General features: G+C 48.4%; 1 protein-coding gene across 1 annotated transcript; it reads left to right on the top strand.

The window, feature by feature from the left end:
- Positions 1–1,734: 1,734 nt before the first annotated feature.
- LOC101775369 lies at positions 1,735–4,562 on the top strand. Its single transcript, XM_004980204.2, has one exon. It carries the CDS (start codon positions 1,752–1,754, stop codon positions 4,491–4,493), a length of 2,742 nt encoding a protein of 913 aa, XP_004980261.1. The 5' UTR covers positions 1,735–1,751; the 3' UTR covers positions 4,494–4,562.
- Positions 4,563–20,327: the final 15,765 nt, after the last annotated feature.

Raw genomic sequence — 20,327 nt, 5'->3', positions numbered from 1 at the left:
TTAGTCCCAGTTGGTAGGGAGCAAATCTCCCAAAAATCCATCCGGGATAAACCAACCGGGACAAAAGGGGGTCTTTTATCCCGGGTCACTCAACCGGGACTAAAGACCCCCTTATTACCAACCGGGATAAAAGGATCCCCCACGAGTTAATACAAAAGGATAGCATCCCCTATATAGTCAGATGTGGTGTGTAGTTGGGATGGCAAGGAAGCTATGTGCGAGGCTGGAGGTTGTGGGTTCGAATCCCACGCAGCGCGCACGCGCATATTTCGCGTGAAAAATCGCGTGACTTGTGACCCGTGGTTCGGAGCCTAGGATTTTTTTTTGCAGCACCTGCCGTGGTGACCCGTTTTATCCCGGTTGGTAATAAGGGGGTCTTTAGTCCCGGTTGAGTGACCCGGGATAAAAGACCCCCTTTTGTCCCGGTTGGTTTATCCCGGATGGATTTTTGGGAGATTTGCTCCCTACCAACTGGGACTAAAGGTCAATTCTCTACTAGTGGCACATGACAATATTACTGACCCTCATACATACTCACTCCGTTTCAAATTATAAGTCATTCCAACTTTTTTGAGAGTCAAAGCATCTCAAGTTTGACCAAATTTATACAATAAAGCACTAACATGATACCAAATAAGTACAATTAGTTTCTTCAATAAATATATTTTTTATAGTATATCTATTCGGTGCCATAAATATTTGTGATCCTCTCTATAATTTTGGTCAAATACAAAATGTTTTGACCCTCCAAGAAAGTTAGAATGACCAATAATTTGGAACGGAGGGAGTACTCTACGCTATCTTCTGTTTTAACCGTTTGTATTGATCCCTTTTAGCGTAGTGGAGGGTGTTTTTTTTTTGTTTTACTAACCCTTGCTCTATTTTTTCTTCTCTTCTAATAAAATTACTGTAACGCTTGCATCCAAAATCACAAATCACTGTGACAAATTTAAGTATGTGCATCAAGAGGACTAGAAATTACTCAGAATTTTAATTGGAGACCAAGAGGATAGCTACACTGTTTGGTACCGTATGTGCGATGGCCCCGAGACAAATTAGGTTCAGAATTCATCACCAACGTCAAAAAGGCATATATACAAATGCATTTGGAAGAACTCATGGAACAAACCAGTACACCTTAAACACAAGAGACTCAACAAAAGTCCACTGTGCACCACATGGCCAGATGAGCACGGTGGCCATTGGGGCTGTGTGAACACAGTTGAAGCTGCTTGCTTATTTTTTTTTAGAAAATGGAAATATATCCGGTCTCTGTAATTAACACACAGCCAAGTTTTTACAGAATCTTCAGCTCAATTGCTGATGAAAAAATAAAAAGAGAAATAGTACATAAAAGAGAATAATTATAAGCAATGTTTAATCAAAGACATAGTACCTCCCAGCCACTTGCCTAGAGTCAAGTCAACGAATAATACTTTATGGAAAGTCGTTGTACATGGTTGTTGCCATTCTGTAACACATCATACAGTTCATGTGTGGTAGGTGGTCACCACACAATCCATTCATACAGATACAGAATAGAAAAGAATGTGAAGAATAATCTTAAAACCTTTACGTCACTGATGTCATGTAAACTACGCAGGCATCCAGCTCAGGCTGCTGTACTACCTCATGATTGAACTTTGTGATTATCATAGGTCTGTTGGCCTTGCATTTCCTACATATGAATAGCCCTTATATATCTGATCAGACAGAGCTTGAGACCATGTCCTACTTGAGGTTGAGGTCCAATGGTGTTCCCTTCCTCCATGCCACAAACCGAGCTTCCTACCACCGGACAAACACAGGACACTATCACCGAGGAAACGCAAGAAATGAGCCAAAGTGATACCAATCAGAAACAAACACAAGAAATCAAGAGCAAAGATGAGTCCATGCCCACGAGTGACCGCCTCATGTTGGAGCTCCGGAAATACATCCTGCTCCTGGCCTCGCTTGTGGCCACGGTGACGTACGCTGCCGCGTTCAGCCCACCCGGGGATGTCTGGCAGGACACGGCCGACGGACACCTCGCCGGCGATCCCATCATCCGGGACACCCACCACCAACGCTACTTGGTGTTCTTCTACTGCAACGCCACCGCGTTCGCCGCGTCGCTCGTCGTCATCGTCCTCATCCTCATTCTCGCCTCCCTCGACGACAAGGAGGACCACTCCAAAATCATCTGCGAGTACAAGAAGAATCCATGGATCGCCGTCCGCCCGCTGCAGGCGGCCATGGTGCTGGACCTGCTCAGCCTCATGGGAGCCTACGCCGCCGGTACCTGCCGCGACACGTTCACCACCATCTACTCCTCGCTGCTGGTGAGCACAGTCGTCGTCTACCTCATGGTTCAGATGGCGATGGCCTCCCGCTTCACCGACTCCAGCTCCGGTAGCGTTATCGTAGGCAAAGTGGAAGAACAACAGCTCCCTGAGTTGCTTGCGGCTTCGCAGCCTGGCAAGAACCCCGACTCCGGTTCCGGTACGGGCGTCGTCGAAGAAGAAGAAGAACGGCTGCGCAAGCGCAAGGTCCTGATGCTTCTCGCGACGTTCGCCGTGAGCATCACGTACGTGGCCGGGCTGAGCTCGCCGGGGGGATTCTGGGACAGCACCGAGGCCGGCCACCGCCCCGGCGACGCCATTCTCAAGGACAGCCACAACGCGCGCCTGGCGGTGTTCTTCGCCTTCAACACCACGTCGTTCGTCGCGTCGCTGCTCATCATCGTGGTGCTCCTCGACAGGACGCTCCGCGAGATCAACGCCTACGGGTTCATCGTGGTGGCGCTGGGCAGCCTCGTCGGCGCCTACACCGCCGGCAGCTGCAGGCAGACCGACACGACCGTCTACGTGGTCGGTCTGGTCCCTGCCGTCCTGGTATACATACTGTTCCTCCTATTGGTTGTACGGGCCATCGTCGCCGTGAGGAAGAAGTCAGAGCCAGTGATACAACCACAAGCAATGGCAAATCAGGGAGGAGCAAAGCGTGAGCCAACAGAGAACGAGAAAGCAGCGGACCAAGCTCGGTCTCTTGTGCTGCTGCTTGCCACTCTTGCGGCGACGATCACATACCAAGCCGGGCTGGACCCGCCGGGCGGCGTCTGGCAGGACAACCGGGACGGCCACAAAGCCGGCGATCCCATCCTGCTGACGACGAATGCCCGGCGCTACAAGGCTTTCTTCTACTGCAACTCGGTCGCCTTCGTGGCGTCCCTAGTCGCCATCGTCTTGGTCCAGAAGAAGCTAATTCTGCACAGGCACCACGTGCTGGAAGCAGTCATGATACTGGACCTGTTCGGCCTCATCGGCGCCTACGCCGCCGGGAGCTGCCGGGATGTGAGCACCTCGATCTACGCCATCGCCTTGGCAGGTGCCGTCCTTGTCTACGTGGTGATCCACGTCGTCTTCATCACGCTGGACCACACCAACAGCAGCAGGAAGAAGGATGATGAGCATGTGGAGAGGACACGCAAGCGGTTGCTCCTCTTCGCCATATTGGCGGCGACCATCACCTACCAAGCCGGCCTCACTCCTCCGGGCGGTTTCCTGCTCCAAGACGACCGGTCCAGGCACCACGCCGGCGACCCGGTCCTCTTGTACAACTTCCCGCGCCGCTACAAGGCTTTCTTCTACTGCAACTCGGTGAGCTTCATGTTGTCCATTGCCCTCATCATTCTCCTCGTCAACCCCAACCTGTACAGGCCGGCGATACGAAGCCACGCGCTGTCCGTTTGCACGGCGGCGGGCTTGTTCGGCCTCATGGGTGCCTACGCCGCCGGAAGCACGCAGTACTTGAAGACATCCATCTACGTGTTCGTGTTGGTAGCAGTGGTCCTTTTCTTCATAGTACTATTGTTCATGGTATTTTTGTTCACGGGCGGCGGAAGCACTACACGAGGGGTGGTGACGCCCAACAGCCACAGCAATAGCAACACAACACAAGGAGCAGATGTGGAGAAGACAGAAGACAAGGTGGTCACCAGGAAGAAGAGGATACATGCCAACCGCAAGTACCTCATGCTGCTAGGAATCCTTGTGGCAAGTGTCACCTACCAGGCCGGCTTGGAACCGCCAGGCGGAGCTTGGCAGAGCAGCAACGAAGGATACGAGGCCGGCAACCCGGTCCTGCATGACAACAGGAGGCCCCGGTACCTTGGTTTCTTCTACAGCAACTCCACTTCGTTCATGGCATCCATTGTGGTCATCCTGCTCCTACTGGTACCCAAGGAGCAATTTGAGAAGCAAGCAAGGCTCAGGAGCTGGCTTGTGGTGATGAACACAACAATTGTGCTGGATTTGCTTGGGCTCCTAGGTGCCTACGCAGCCGGCTCAAGCAGGGGGTGGAAGACATCGGTGTATGTCTTCGTGCTGATCATAGCCGTGCTGGCCTACATGGCAATCCATCTCATGTTGTCCTGCATCAGCAAGCAGAAAGAGAAAAACCAGGACTCATCACAAGTGCAATCACAAGTGTATGTTGGAGGTATGCCCTAGAGGCAATCATAGAGATGATGATATTCCATTTGTATCCATGATTTATATTGTGTTCATTGAATATCCATTAAAGGCTACTTGAATTGATTTGCAATTATGAGAATTGTGTGTGAAACTCTTTACTTGTATGGTTATTCTAAAGTTGTCCCTAGTCGGAGTTCATGTGAGGACACACATGAATATTAGACTAGCACATGTACTAGTTGATGACTATGTTTCACAAGTCATGGACATAGAGATGTTGAACTAATAATGTGGGCACATGTGGAGACATGTGCTAGGACTGACCCAACACGAGAAGTAGTTCTCTCTTTAAACAACATATACGCTTTGTCCTTAGACCTAAGATTGTCGCATGTATTCAAGATGTGGATCGACCTACTTAGGGGCTATCAAACGCTACGCCATAACAGGGTAGTTATAAAGGTAGCTTTCGGGTTTGTCAAGAAGCATGCTGTGAGACATGGTCAATCAAGATGGGATTTGCCCCTCTCTGATTGAGAGTGATATCTCTGGGCCCCTCGAGTGATCGGATCCGAAAATGCATGGCCATGCTACGTACGGTTAAGAGTTAACCTACAAAGGGATTCCGAATCACAGGATCGAGAAAGAGCGGTCGGCTTGAAGCTAGACCAAATATCGTGAGGCAAAGGGAATAGTATGTATATAATATTGTGATGGTTCGTTTGATATGATCTTCATGTGCATATAGGAGTTGGCACGTCTTGCTAGAGGCCGCTACCGACTATTGAGCCGAGTAGGAGTACTCGGGCCATGTCTATATGTATCCGAACCCATAGGGTCACACACTTAAGGGGCTGGAAGCCCAATTCGGATGTGATCCGAGTTGGATTAGGTTTAGAAGTACTAATGGACCTCAGACCCAGAGGCCGGTTAGGAACCTCTATAAATAGAGGGGTGGGGGCGCCCTAGGGTTGACACCTTTTTGGCGAAACACATTTGCTTCGCCTCCCACGCCCTCGCCTGTTGCAACTCATGGATCTAGTAGTCCGGCTTGTGACGCTTCCTCCCTGCACTTGTGGATACCTTGGAGGTGTTGCGCCTGCAGCACTTGGACGAGCCGCTGACGAGCCACTACGAGCCGCGGCACGAGGGCGATCTTGCTGCACGTGGACGAGCTACTGAGGAGCTGCTGGACGTCGACGTGATCGACTACGTAGGACTACGTTGATCGACTTCGCTGCATCGACACGAATCTACATCTTCCGCACGAGTAGTGCGTCGAGTGGTAATCCCGTGATCCTTATACGACAGTTTTCCTAGTTTACACGGTAGAAATTTTGTATTTGCACTAGTGTAGCCTACCTTGTATCCCAACAGTGTAATCCCATTATCAGTTACCCTCTGCAGCTCTGTTCTTGTGGGGTTACAGGAGCCAAACCCAAGATGATCGTTTCTCCTCTAGTCCCTTTATAGCAAAATCAGCCATGCATGACAACAGGATCGGAGGCACCAGTATATCATTGTCATGGTACTCTAGTCTAGTGCTTGTATATCTCTTAATTATTTTATTATATACTTGTGCATGTACATTATATTTGAGCCACATATGGCATCAATTCAATAAGTCTACTGAGGGCCAACGCGCATTGCTTTTTCCAACGCGCTCATTTTCTTCGGCTTCTGCTGAGGGGATTTTCCCCTTGCCGAAAGAGGAACCACGATCGCCCCCACCATCGCCACTTCCTCCAGTAGCAGAAGCCATCTATGTACAAAAATTATTACCTTAACACTGCATAAATTGTTGAACTTGAAGACCGTGATCATCTCGCGAGCATGTCCTCAACTGGGCGGCATTGCACTTCGTCATGAAAGAGGTTCGATTCTATGGAAAAGGGGACACGGTCACGATGTCCGTATCCACTCTTTCTCGTAGAATCGAACCTCCTTCTTGACATACGTTGCTGCTCGGCGAAGAACATCCTCTCAAAGATGACCACGGTATGCAAGTTCAATAAGTATGGATTTAAAAAACCGTATTGAATTTGATAAGTTCAACAAGTAGCAGAAGCCATCTATGTACAAAAATTCTTTCCTTAGCACTACAGAAGTTGTTGAACTTGAAGACCGTGATCATCTCGCGAGCATGCTCTCAACTGGGCAGCATCACACTTCGTCATGAAAGAGGGTCGATGCTACAGAAAAGGGGACACGGTCACGATGTCCGTATCCACTCTTTCTCGTAGAATCGAACCTCCTTTTTGACATACATTGCTGCTCGGCGGAGAACATCCTCGTAGAGATGAACACGGTATGCAACTTCAACAAGTATGGATTTGAAAAATCTTATTGAATTTGATAAGATAAACCGTCTAGACAAGGTAGCATCATTCTTAAACCACTGCAAGAATACATACTATATATGACACATCAATCTCCCTCACATTCTAGCTCAAAATACCTCTGCATTTTCTACTTCATTACATTCTAGCAATTAATCTTTCCATCTCCAAAGCATAAATCAAAGCATAACATGAGGATGAAATAGCAAACCTTCACAACACTTATGTTGGCTAAGTGAAATTCCCACAAAAATGAGGGAAAAAACTTCGGGTAGCACCTCCCTTGATTCGGCACCACCGGAGAGTAGGTGAAGCTCAGCTCTCTGTCTATGTGCTGGACTAGCTCGGGCTGGAGGAGGAAGAAAGATCTCTGTCTTGGTATATAATGGGAATGAGTTTTTATCCCGGTTAAAAACTCCAACAGAGACAAAAAGGAACACCTTTGTTCCGGTTGAAAGTTTAGTCCCGGTTGGAGGCTCCAACCGGGACAAAAGGGTATCTCTTTTGTCCCAGTTCGAAGCTGCAACCGGGACTAAACTTTTTGTCCCGGTTGGAGGCTTCAACCGGGATAAAAAGGTCCACCCTTTTATCCCAGCCCTTTTATCCCAGTTGGAGCCTCCAACCGGGACAAAAGGGTGCCGCCACCGACGCCCTGGAACTAGCCGTTGCAACCGGAACTAAAGGGGTCTTTAGTCCCGGTTGCAATTACCAACCGGGACTAACTCTCCCCTCTTTTTTTGCCTACCGTGGCGCACCCCTTTTATCCTGGGCCAACTTTAAACTGGGACAAAAGGGGGCGCATCGAAAGTCAATTCTCTACTAGTGTTTGGATAACGTTCCCTACCTGTTTTTTTTTCATTTGTATTTTTTCTTAAAAAAACTCACTTCGTTGTAATACCATACTATACTTGGACCACTCTTCTCCATAACTAACTCAACTGATGACATATTATCAAGTTTCAAACTTAAAGATTCGATTTAATACCATACTATGATGCATAAAGTGGTTGCTCATGCTGTGGCCACGTGATCTTTACTTCAACTTGATCATCATCGACTTCTCTTTCTTGACTCCTAATTCCACGGGTGAATTCTAGACTGAATTTCAAGTTCTTGTCCTCTTCTTGGTTGTCACAGGTTGTGATTACTGTCAGGTCCACCTCTACGTGGAGTTCAAGCTGCCGACAATATGGCAAGGCAACCACAGATGGACTCAGCGGAAGGATCGATGTGGAGCCCGAAGGAACGGACCAGCTCCTCCCTCGTTCACAACTGAAGAGGTGGACGCTTTTGTTCCCATAGTCAGTGGCGCTCGCCTTGATCTTACCATACACGGCGCGACTTCTAAAACCCAGGTCTTTGAGCTTCAACCTGACCTCAACATTGGCCTCAACGGCGTAGGGAATCACCAAGTATGTGATCTCCAACTCGCGGCCAGGGCCTCCACAGGTGGTTTGTGTGTATTCCTCAGGTTCATCATCGTCACAAACACCCCACCCCTCTTCGATGGGAGGACCAACCGTATGTACTAGACCCCTCATCACCATCTGCACTAGTGGAATAGAAAACTCCCATGGAGATGGGGCCGTAAGCCTCGAGAATACTACGCGGTCCAATTGGCACCAAATCGACCATTACTTCCTGCATGTGCAAGGATGAATGTGAAGGATTTTAGTTTATTACAATATATATCAGTATATACGAGGCATAAAGCATATAGTATATATCCAGGATTATACTATACGGTACCCTGTGTACAGATAAGCTATTCGGTACCCGAGCCCACCCGCCGGACCAGCATCACTCCTGACCTCCCGCCGGTTTTTTCCATCCCGCCTCCACCGGTTTTTTTCAACCCTTTTTTCCAGAACATGGGTCATCCGCCGCGTTCAGCCGCGTTCAGTTTCCTTTCCCCGTTTCGTTCTCGACTCCAATCGCCATCCGCTGCCGCCACTCGCCATCCGCACCCGCCGCCGCCGCTCACCTGCAGCTGCCATGCCGCCCCTCTCCTCCTCCGCATCGACCCCGCGCCACCCCTCGTGTCGACCCCGCGCCGCCTCTCTCCTCCGCATCGACGCCTCACGCCCCTCGCCCCTCGTGCCCCTCGCGTCGACTCCGTGCCGCCCCTCTCCTCCTCCGCATCGACGCCACGCCGCCCCTCGCGTCAACCCCGCGCCGCCCCTCTCCTCCTCCGCATCGACGCCGCGCCGGACGCCGCAATGGCCCGGTGGCGCTAGGTTCGATCCCCTCAACCGCTCGATGCCGCCGGTGAGCCCCTACAACGAATTGTGTTTGTACTGGTCCGTAAGATGTCGTATTCAATTAGCCATTGGAAGGACCCATCGCGTGAAGAACGGAGCTGCCGCAGTTTTGTATTTGACCGCCAGCTGCTGCCGATTCCGCCGTTTGTTTGTTGTCGGTGAGCGCACCCACCCGTCCCCCGTTCTCTCCCATCTTCCATTCGCTGCTAGCGACGGCGTGACCCAGATGGTCGAGCCATGTCCAATGCAAACCATTGTTCCTCGCAAACCTTGCAGATAACCCGATGCATTCCATAGTTCTCCAATATTCTCGTGAGATTTGGCATAATTATGTTGCAAACCTTGCAGATAACCCGATGCAAACTGTAGTTCCTAGCAATAAAAACCAGTGGAAGCCTTATGTTATTTGTTCGTATTGATCATCCCTTGCGGATAATCTCCTCCATGGCAGGCAGCTCACTCATCATCCCTTCAGCCTGCAATTTTGTTCATATATATGTGCGGTTCAATGGAGAATTTGTTTGGTGATACAAGCTAGTGATACAACCTATATGTGCACTTATGTTTCCCTTGACCTGTGTACATTTAACTATGAATTGATCCATCTTGTATAACCATTATACTGAATTTTTATTCGACGTGCCTGATTTTTGCTCTCATTACTTGCAGTGGCGCTAGTTCACTACTCACTCCTGCTTTGTTTTCTGCATTTAATACATGATTTGGGATGACTTGCTTCCTCTCCTCTCAGTTTATCTCTCACCTGTATACAAGGAGCGGATGAGTGAGCTGGATTATGTCAGTTTACAGCCTGAACTCCCATCAAGATCATGGAGCTCATTGCCAGAGGCCCAGAGCCATCATCAGCTGTCTTTAACCTGCTGAATCTTTTCCTACAAAATATGTTTATATCTGAACTTTATTCATCTGCCTGCAGCTCCCAGATCACACCTTTGCAAACAGGTAAGAACAAACAAGCTTGCCCTTCATCTGCATTATGGCAAAGGCTGTGCACTTGTGATGTTCTGTGATGTTGCAAGTGATACAGTCTAGATGTGCACTTGTGCTTTCGTAGACCCGTATACATATGCTTGTTGACACCTATAATTAACATCATGTGGCAGTGCCAGCAGAAAGTTCAGAATATTTTAATGTGCTGATATGTTAGGCTGTGTCAGTTAAAAGTGAAAGCAATCTATAAAGTAGAGAAAGATCAAGACGCTAAATTGTGACACGCTCCATACGTATTTCTTTAGTCGAGGCCTTTTAGCTTTGCATCTAAATGGACTGAACCCGCTGTATGTGCATGGAGCGGATGAATAAGCTGGATTATGTCAGTTTACAGTCTAAGCTCCCATGAAGATCATGGAGCTCATTGCCAGAGGTCCAGAGCCATCATCAGCTGTATTTAACCTGCATATACTAATAATGCTTAGCTCTTTTGCAGATTGTAATATGCATGCTGGTTACCTGCACACGGGATGGTTGATTGGCTACATGTCTGTTGATTTTTCTTTTTGTTTATTGTAGTTCCCCAAATTGTAAAAACAGGATCAATGAAATAGTAGAGTGTACTAAGTTTTCATGGACAAAACTGTGTGCACCGTTTAAATATGATCATTGAAATAGCATATTGTACTTGGTCAAAAAATCATTGTATTCGATCTAAGTTTTTGTTTCTCATATGGCACTTTTTGCAATCATGGTTCTTTATGTAAAGATAAATTAATTTGTACCGTTACAAAACTGATTTCGATCGGTGTCTCCCAATTGTAAATTTATTTGGTTTTTGCCTGATTCTGCTTGGAAAAGTCTACCGACGCAAATACCGGTACTATGGATTGCTCCTTACCAAATGCCTATTCCACTCAAAACGTAAAGAAACTATTTTGCCTCCATCAAAATCTGGTTTTATTTGACCGACAACCCCAGACTCCAGTGTGCACAAAAAACCATCCGAAATTTTCAATTTCTGCTGGTCATCTCGCAAAAACCGGATGTGTGCTAGTACAGACTTCAATTTTCTGAGATTTTGTGGGTAACATAGGTTGGATTTGAAACTTTCATATTTGAAGATGGGAATAAACAAAATTGAATGGTGCTGGACTGCTGGGAAGAGGGTAAATTAGCATTAACAACTAGCTGCCATGCGTGCATGCTGATAACAGGAGCGGCGGCCGTGCGTCCATGTTGATAGCAGCAGTGGCGGCTGCGACGCGAGCGGCAAACATGACGACGGCAAGGTGACAGCAGCACCAAAAGGACAACAGCGGCCGCAAGCGACGAGCCTGACGACGGCAGCGGGGGCGGCTGCGAGCGATGAGCGCGACGATAGAGGCAGGGTCAGCCACGAGCGGCGAGCGGCCGCGTGCTAGTACAGACTTGAAAAAATCGGACCGGCAGGGAGAAGCGGGCGCGGGCGGGAGGGAGGCGCGCGCGCTGGGTCGTGGGGGGTTCGGGTACCAAATAATACCTGGTACCGAATAGCGGAGGTCTATATATATATATATATATATGTATAATACAAGCCAGCTAGTATATATCAGTATATACCTCTTGTACTTCCCCCTCGCGCTGCCTGGCCTTGTGTCCAGTCGTAGCAGTTAATAGCACAGATAGGGAAGTTTGCCCGAATGGCCAACAACTGCACCGCGTGTGGGCCACATGGCTCAATCTCATCATCACTGTCCTCCGAGGCCGCTCCACGATCATCCTGGCCACCATCACGATCCTCCAAGGGGGCTGTGTCATCGTTAGTGCCACTGTTTGCCATCCTCAGGGCCACCCTCTTGATCCTCCGGGAGAGCTGTGGCAACATCCTCGCCACCATCACTATCCTTGTTAGCAGTGTGAAGAATCCATCCATCAAACTTCTTCTGTTTGGTTCCAATCCCACACTTTACCCATCAGCTGATTGGTTCCGTCATTCCAGCGAACAAAAAGAAAAACAGAGATTAGCAAACAAAACAGGAGCTTGTATAACAATGCAGAGTCTTCATTAGTTGAATTGTTAAACTAAAACGGAACCCACTGACAACGTTATTACCAAAAGTTCAGAAGAAGATCTACACACCTACAGATTGGAGCATAGAACGATTTAGCCACCCTGGCCATAACTGAAGTGCAAAGCGTAGCATGCTCTTTGGACATGGTCTCCTCTGCATAACAACAGACGAAAGAAATAGGGAATGAATAGGTCTGTTAGCGATTAACGAGATGAGCCAAAGGACCGACCGGCGGCGGCAGCGGCCGGAGGATGGTGGATCCGAGACGGCGAAGGGCCTAATCAGACCTGGCGGCTGGCGGAGACGATAGATGAGGGTCGGCGCCGTGGAGAGACTATGAAGGTCGTCGGAGATGATGCGGGCCGCCGCCGTCGAGTTTCCGTGCGCCGTGGGGGCTCTGGGCCGGTTGGGAGGGGAATTTGTATCCGTCCGATTCCCGTGCTTCTTCACATCGAGCCGTCCATGAAGTTGCTAACGAGCATGGTTACGTAACCGGCACTCCCGGACTCCAAAGCGGGAGAAGTCCACAGCCAGCGTAGCCGTGTCGCCACCATACTCTACAGTGTACACTTCCACAGGTTGCGGTTGCCCCAGTTCACCGTCGTCGCGCTCGTCGCCTCCATCCCTGCTCCTCCCGCCGGCGTTCGAGGAGATCAGGTCCCTCCTCGGCTCCTCTCGGGCCGTTCTCATGCAAGGAAACCAGCTAAAAATATGGACGCCAATGTGGGAAGCTCGCTGATCGATCCCATGCAAGGAAATAAACCAACAGAAAAGTTATGGAAATGAAGGTCGTCCGTTGATTGCCCAGCCGATCGATCCTACTCCATATTTGCAAGGAAATTAAACAATCCGTTCATCGATCCTATAGCTTGAGTATTGCACATTGCACAACATCCTGTAAATTAATAAATAATCGTTCTATAGCTGTGAATAAATTGATGCACGAGATCTCCCTAGTGTCCCAAAATATCAGATTTTTGGATACTGGAGGGAGTGCCAATTAAGATATGCTGCTGTCTGGAATCTCATAAAGTAATGTGATGATGCCAGCAATGTAATTAATACAAATGGAGCTGCTAGCTAGCATTCTTAATCACTATTGATTGTTCTTGCTGGGATTCTGGTAGGTGAGTACGGTGTCTATAAACTCAACGTGCACTTTTGCATTTCTGCTTAGACATAGATTGTAATTAGCCGTAGAGGTGCCAAATGTTGAAGGCATCTTACTTGATCGTGGCTGTTGCTATGCTCTGCCATCCTCCTCCTCTACTCTCTTCCATCCCCACATTCCCTAAGGGATGACCCGCACCCACATGCACCTTCTTCACCAGCATATAAGAGCTACATCGTGATCCTCAGGCCACCACCAGAAGTCAGCACCATGGACGATGACGCGCGCTTGAGTTGGTACCATTCTTTCCTCCCTAGCAACCTAACCGACTCCGGTGAGCCACGCATCACCCACACTTACAAGATCATCTTCCTCTGCTTCGCGGCCTGGCTGACCGAGACCGAGCTCGACGTCATGTCCAAGAAGCCGGGCTTCGGCTCCTGGATACCGGATCCAACATTCAAAATACCCGGCCTGTGCGGAGTACTAGAGGTACACCATGTCCGGGAAGCGAGTTATTTTGGGTGCCTCATGTTGTTTTAGTTTGCAAAAAAGACTCGTACCCAGGTTTGGTTGATGATAATAATAGATTGGTCTGGTTCCTAGTAAAAAGGGTCAATCTCTCTACGTATCTCTACATATTTCTCCCCAAAGCTAGAAATGTAGAAATGTGTGTCATGTCCTTGAGGGCCATGGCAAGCTAAATACACTGACTGAAGACGAAGGGAAAGAGGGTGTGGTGATGTTGCAGAAATAACTGAAGGGTGCTGGACGTGCTACAGTTCGTGTTATCATCGGATGAGCGTCAGACTTGGTGGCGAGGGTGTTGTGCGTGATTTCTGCGCTGGCGTTCATTCGGTGGGAAAGGTTGTTGTGAGGTGGGCCCAAGGCCGTTGTAAAACCTGAGTATAAAGTTGTAAGCATCACGTGATTAGGGAATCAATGATGGAAAGGAGAAATCACAATTCTATTCTGCTAGCTGTCATTCTTCTTTCCTGTCTCGACTCCCTCTTCTTCGTATCTCTACCTGTCTCTTCCAGTTCTTCTCATTTCTGGAATGTTTCTGGTGTTTGATTGATCTCCGTTACGGTCCAGCATGGTAAGACCGTAACAATGTGATACCGTTCATATGTGCAACCACGGTGCTTACCACGGCCATTCCCAGGTTCCACACCCAGTCAAACAACATGTTGCGTGCGCGGTAGGCGAAACCTGCCTGACCTGCGCATCGGCCGAAATGCACTGGCCAAACCTGCCTCCCAGCATCCTTTTTCGAATTCGCGGGGGCACATTTCCGAGGTAGCCATGCTATACATCCAGCAGCCATGAACTCTGCTCCCTCTATCCGACAAAAATATGTATACTACCTCCATTCTTAAATATATATCGAAATTAACTATTTGTCAACCTTTGACCAATAATATTTATTTGATCAACTAGTTAACTAAATTTAAATGATCACCACTAGATATATCATCAAAAGTAATTTAGGTTTAATTTGTATATATTTATCAAATTCCATTAACATTTGTGAAAATACGAATAGTCAAGTAAATGAAAAAGTCAATAATATTATATATTTGAAAACAGAGATAGTTGTTGATAAAAAAGAGGGAGCCATGGGAAAAATAGCCATGAACACAATTACTCGCTCCGTTTCAAATTGTAGTTCGTTTTGGTTTTTCTAGGTTCATAGATATTATTATGCATCTAGACATACACTATATCTAGGTGTATAGCAAAACCCACACACCAAAAAAACCAAAACGACCTGCAATTTGAACGGAAGGAGTATATAAGCAGTGGTGAACCATTATATAGAAAAATCACAAACTAATTGCTATTTGCTGACGTGTTTCAAATAGCAACAAGCTCAGAGTACTGCTGATTAGCTCATTATGGCTCGATATAGAAATGCACAAGTAGTGCTCTTGAATAAGATTTTTCAATTTGCCGGTAAACTGTCTAGCTACCCTAGCTCATTACTTTAGGAACAAATCCTTGGTTGATGCTGCAAGGTGATGATAGACCTTTCAATCTAGATGCCACTGACCAGTCACATGAGCATGCCCGATCACCGTGCCGAGCATGGTGCCGCGCCGCCGCCTCCACTGCCGGCGTTAGTCACATGGGGGGCGCCCAATTGAAAGTTGAAACAGTGACCACTGGTTAGTGACGACGCTATATATACACTTGTTCTCGAAGCAGAAGCAACGTGCCGTCCACTATTCCTCCACGCACTTTGCAGCGAAGGTCATCGTTCTAGCAATGGAGGCCACTGCGAATGCAACGACGACGCCACCGCTAAAGCCAGTTGTGCTGTACCCGACGCCGGGGATGGGCCACCTGTTCGCCATGGTCGAGCTCAACAGGACGCTCGCCGCGTGGGGGCTGACCGTCACCGTCATCATCGTCGACCCACCCTACGACCCGGGTGCCCCGGGACGGTTCCTCCTCGTCGTCTCGGCTGCCAACCCGTCCATCTCCTTCCACCGCCTCCCACCGGTCGACCTCCCGCCCGTGGCATCCAAGCACTATGAGGCGCTCATCATGGAGGCCGTCCGCATCTCCAACCCGCACCTCCGGGTGATCCTCACCGCGGTGGTGCCAGCCCCGTCAGTCCTCGTCGTCGACATGTTCTCCGGCGTCGTGCTCGACGTTGCTGTTGAAATAATGGGCTTGGCCCATTGCAATTTCAGAAATTCCAAATAAATCTCAAAGGTTCATGTGGGCATGAGCAAGTGGTGGGAGTGGTGCAAACCTTTAGTACCACATTACTAGTGAAAGAGCAGGATGGCCAACATAAATATGGAGGTTGTCTTCACTCCTCCAAGCTATGTGTGTGAGGAGAGAGGAAAGCTCCACATGCGCGCGCTCGCTTGCCGCGCCGCGTTGGGCGGGGCGAAGGGTGCAGGTGCGCAACACCTGCATGAATGGTTCATCGAAATCCGGCCTCTAGCCTTGCGGTGGCACGGTTACCTTTTGCCGTTTTATTTTTTGGTTACTTGGCTTTTTAAGTCAGCGACATTTATGGAAGCCTAATCGGTTTAGATCATGATAGCGATGTGAGATCGTGGGCTCTCCTATATATACGACCTATCGGCCTCTACCGAAAACACATCTAATCGAGCTAGGGTTTTTGCCTCTTCTCGTTGTTGCGCCGCCACCGTAGTCTACTCCATCCCGAGCGTCGGCGTGCACCGGCGAATGGGAGAGAAGGTCTTTGGAACCTCTCGCTCTTGTGATCCTGCACCGGGAGAGGGCGAATAAGGTTTTTGGGAAGTGCTCCGAGCGACTGCTCATGGTCTTCACCACGACTCGTCTTCCATCCAAATCCGGCATTGCAGCAGGCCATCATCTTCGACGTTGTCTGCTGTCCTCCATCCGCAACATCGTCGCCATTCCGTCAGTACCGCTTGTCATCACGGCTGCACCCGCTAAGTACATACACCTTGACCCGATCTGTTATTTCAGCATGTTATCTGAGAACATGAAGTCGTGCTTGCTATTGCCTGATAGAGATTTGCATTCTAGGTTGTATTCTTGCTATGATAAATCTAGTTCAGAATTTAATCATGTAGTTGTCTAATTTTCTAACAATCCAAAAACCTTATTATAGGCAATCTGTTGATTTTGATATGGCTGGTTTTGCTGAGTCACTAAGGCCGGAAAAATTTACCGGTGTGAAGTTTAAGAGGTGGAAATCAAAGGTTCGTATCTGGTTCAATGCTATGAAAATCTGGGACACGAGGCTTGGCAAACCTGAAGGCGAACTTACTGTTGAAGTGCCGAAAAAGTTCGATGATGCTAATAACCTTTTCGTGGGATGTATCATTAGCAATATATCTGACCGTCTGGTCAATGTCTACATAGACATGATAGATGCGAATGTGCTGTGGGATGCTCTGGTTGCAAGGTATGATGCAGTAGATGTAGGCAATGAACTATACCTCATGGAGAGTTTCCATGACTACAGGATAGTGAACAACCATTTTGTGGTAGAACAGGCCCATGAGGTGCAGTGCATTGTGAAGGATCTTGAGCTCCTTAAGTGTCAATTACCTGACAAGTTTGTGGCTGGTAGCATAATTTCAAAGTTGCCCTCCTCATGGAGGAACTTCACCACTAGTCTGAAACATAGGAGACAGGAGATATCAGTTGAAAATCTGGTAGCGTCTCTTGATGTGGAGGAGAAAGCTCGAAAGAAGGACATAGCTGAGAAAGGAGACCAAGGTCAGTCTAGCACCAACATGGTCTAGAAATTCCCATGTGGCAAGAACAAAGGGAAGAACAAAATCATCAAGACTACTACCTTCAAGAAGAAGAAGAATAAGGCTGAGATGAACTGTTACACTTGTGGTGAGCTTGGACACTTCACTAAGGATTGTCCAGAGCATGCAGACCACAAGGGCAGAAGGGCCAATGGGTCCAAGGATGTCAACATGGTGACCATAGGCAATACTGGAGACGGGTACGGTACTCTACCTACTGTTCTTTCAGTTTTTCATTCCACTAGTTGGTGGCTTGATATGGGTGCAAATGTTCATGTGTGTGCTGACATCTCCATGTTTTCTTCTTACTAGGTCGCCCAGGATACATCCGTGCTTATGGGGAATGGGTCATGCTGCTGTTCATGGTGTTGGTACGGTAGATCTGAAGATTACTTCAGGAAAGATCGTGCAGCTGAGGAACGTGCATCATGTCCCTACCATCAACAGGAATCTTGTCAGCGGGTCGGTCCTGTGCAAGGATGGGTTTAAGGTAGTGTTAGAGTCCAATAAATTAGTCATGTGAAAACATGGACAATTCGTTGGTAAAGGCTATGAGTGCGGAGGCTTGTTCTGCTTTTCCCTTGCAGATTTCTGTAATAAGTTAGTGAACCATATTTGTGGCAACGTTAGTGATGATGCGAGTACTTGGCATTCACGTTTGTGTCATATTAATTTTGGTTTAATGTCTCATCTTTCCAGCATGTGTTTAATTCCGAAGCTCACCATTGCCAAAGGTTCTAAGTGCCATAGTTGTGTGTAATCGAAGCAACCTTGGAAGCCTCACAAGGTGGCTAAGGAGAGACACTTGGCACCTCTAGAACTCATACATTATGATCTGTGCGAGATGAATGGTGTGTTGCGATATGAATGGTGTGTTGACAAAAGGTAGAAAGAGATACTTCATGACTTTGATTCATGATGCGACTAGATTTTGCTATGTTTACTTGTTGCAAACTAAGGATGAAGCATTAGACTACTTTTAAATTTATAAAGCTGAGGTTGAGAATCAACTTGAGAGAAAGATCAAGCGTTTAAGGTCTAACGTCACTGTTGAAATAATGGGCTTGGCCCATTGCAATTTTAGAAATGCCAAGTAAATCTCAATGGCCCATGTGGGCATGAGAAAGTTCTTGGAGTGGTGCAAACCTTTAGTCCCACATTGCTAGTGGTGGAGAAGGATGGACAATATAAATATGGAGGTTGTCTCTACTCCTCCAAGCTATGTGTGTGGGGAGAGAAGGAAAGCTCCACACGTGTGCGCTCGCTGACCATGTCGTGCCATGCCTCGCCGGGCCAAGCGTCGCGAGGTGCGGCGAAGGGCGCGGGCACGCGACACCTACGTGAATGGTCCACTGAAATCCGGCCTCCAGCGTTACAGTGGTGCGGTTACCTTTGTCATTTTATTTTTTGTTTACTTGACCTTTAAGTTAGCGAGATATATGGAAAGCCTAATCGGTTTACATCACGATCGCGACGTGAGATCGTGAGCTCTCCTATATATACGACCAATCAGCCTCTACCGAAAACACATCTAATCGAGCTAGGGTTTTTGCCTCTTCTCGCTGCTGTGCTGCCATCGTAGTCTACTCCATCCCGAGCGTCGGCGTGCACCGGTGAATGGGAGAGCAGGTCTTCGGAACCTCTCGCTCTTGTGGTCCTGCACCGGGAGAGGGTGAATAAGGTTTTTGGGAAGCGCTCCGTGCGACTCCTCAAGGTCTTCACCACGACACATCTTCCGTCCAAATTCGGCATTGTAGCAGGCCATCATCTTCGACGTCGTCTGCTGCGCTAAGTATGTACGCCGTGATCTGATATGCTATTTCAACATGTTATCTGAGAATATGAAGTCGTGCTTGTTGTTGCCTAGTATGTTAGAGATTTGCATCCTAGGTTTTATTCTTGCTATGATAAATCAAGTTCGAAATTTAATCATGCAGTTGTCTAATTTTCCAACATTCGCCAAGGAGTGCAGCATTCCTAGCTACTTCTTCTTCACCTTTGGAGCCCCATGCCTCGCATTCTTCCTTCACCTTCCCATCCTACACGCGCGGACCACGGCGAGCTTCCGGTATATGGGAGAGGAGCTCGTGAGCGTGCCGGGCGTCCTGCCATTCCCGGTGATGCACGCCATCCACACCACCATGGAGCGCGGCGACGTCGCCTACGACGGCTTCCTGGCCGCCTCCGCCGCCCTCCTCTGCTGCCGAGGTGTCATCGTCAACACCTTCCGCTCCCTCGAGCCACGCACCATCGACGCCATCATCACCAGCCACTGCACGCAGCTGCCCGGTGAGCCGACGCGCCGGTCCACTGCATCGGGCTGCTGATCAAGTTGCTTGAGCCCATATTACATTGCCGAGATCTGTAGCTAGGTCTCGCTACGAGGCCTTTACAAAGAAGCTCCCAGTCGCAAGATTGCTGGGCTAAGGTTTTGTTGACGCCAGATTTTGACACGTATGAAATCGGCATCAAGAAGGGAAGGAATCAGGTGATGCGACGAAACGCGGAGGTCACGATTGGGAATCGGCCGATTGGTGCTACAGTTGAGGGTCGGCCGATTGGCGCTGCAGTGTTTCGGCGAAGGGGGTTGAAGGAAATCGGCCGATCGAGAGGTTGGAATAGTTGGGCTGATATGGGCTCAGAGTAGATCACGAGGATTAAAAGGGGTCGGCCCACGGAACATAGAAGTCAACTCCGATATGAATCCTACTTGTAAATATTCGTTTTCGTTTAAAATTAGAGATAGAGTCCTAGTCGGTTAAGAGATTTGTTGTAACAGGCTATAAATAGCCGCCTTCATAGATCTGTAATCATCATCAAATCAATACAATAAACTACTATTTCCTCGCACTTTACTTTCAAGTAGGCGATTTCGCCAATACT

The sequence above is a fragment of the Setaria italica genome, chromosome VIII, assembly GCF_000263155.2.
Source record: "Setaria italica strain Yugu1 chromosome VIII, Setaria_italica_v2.0, whole genome shotgun sequence".
NCBI classification, from domain to species: Eukaryota; Viridiplantae; Streptophyta; class Magnoliopsida; order Poales; family Poaceae; genus Setaria; species Setaria italica.
Note: the sequence above shows the minus strand (reverse complement) of the source record. Positions and strands in the feature narration are given on the sequence as shown.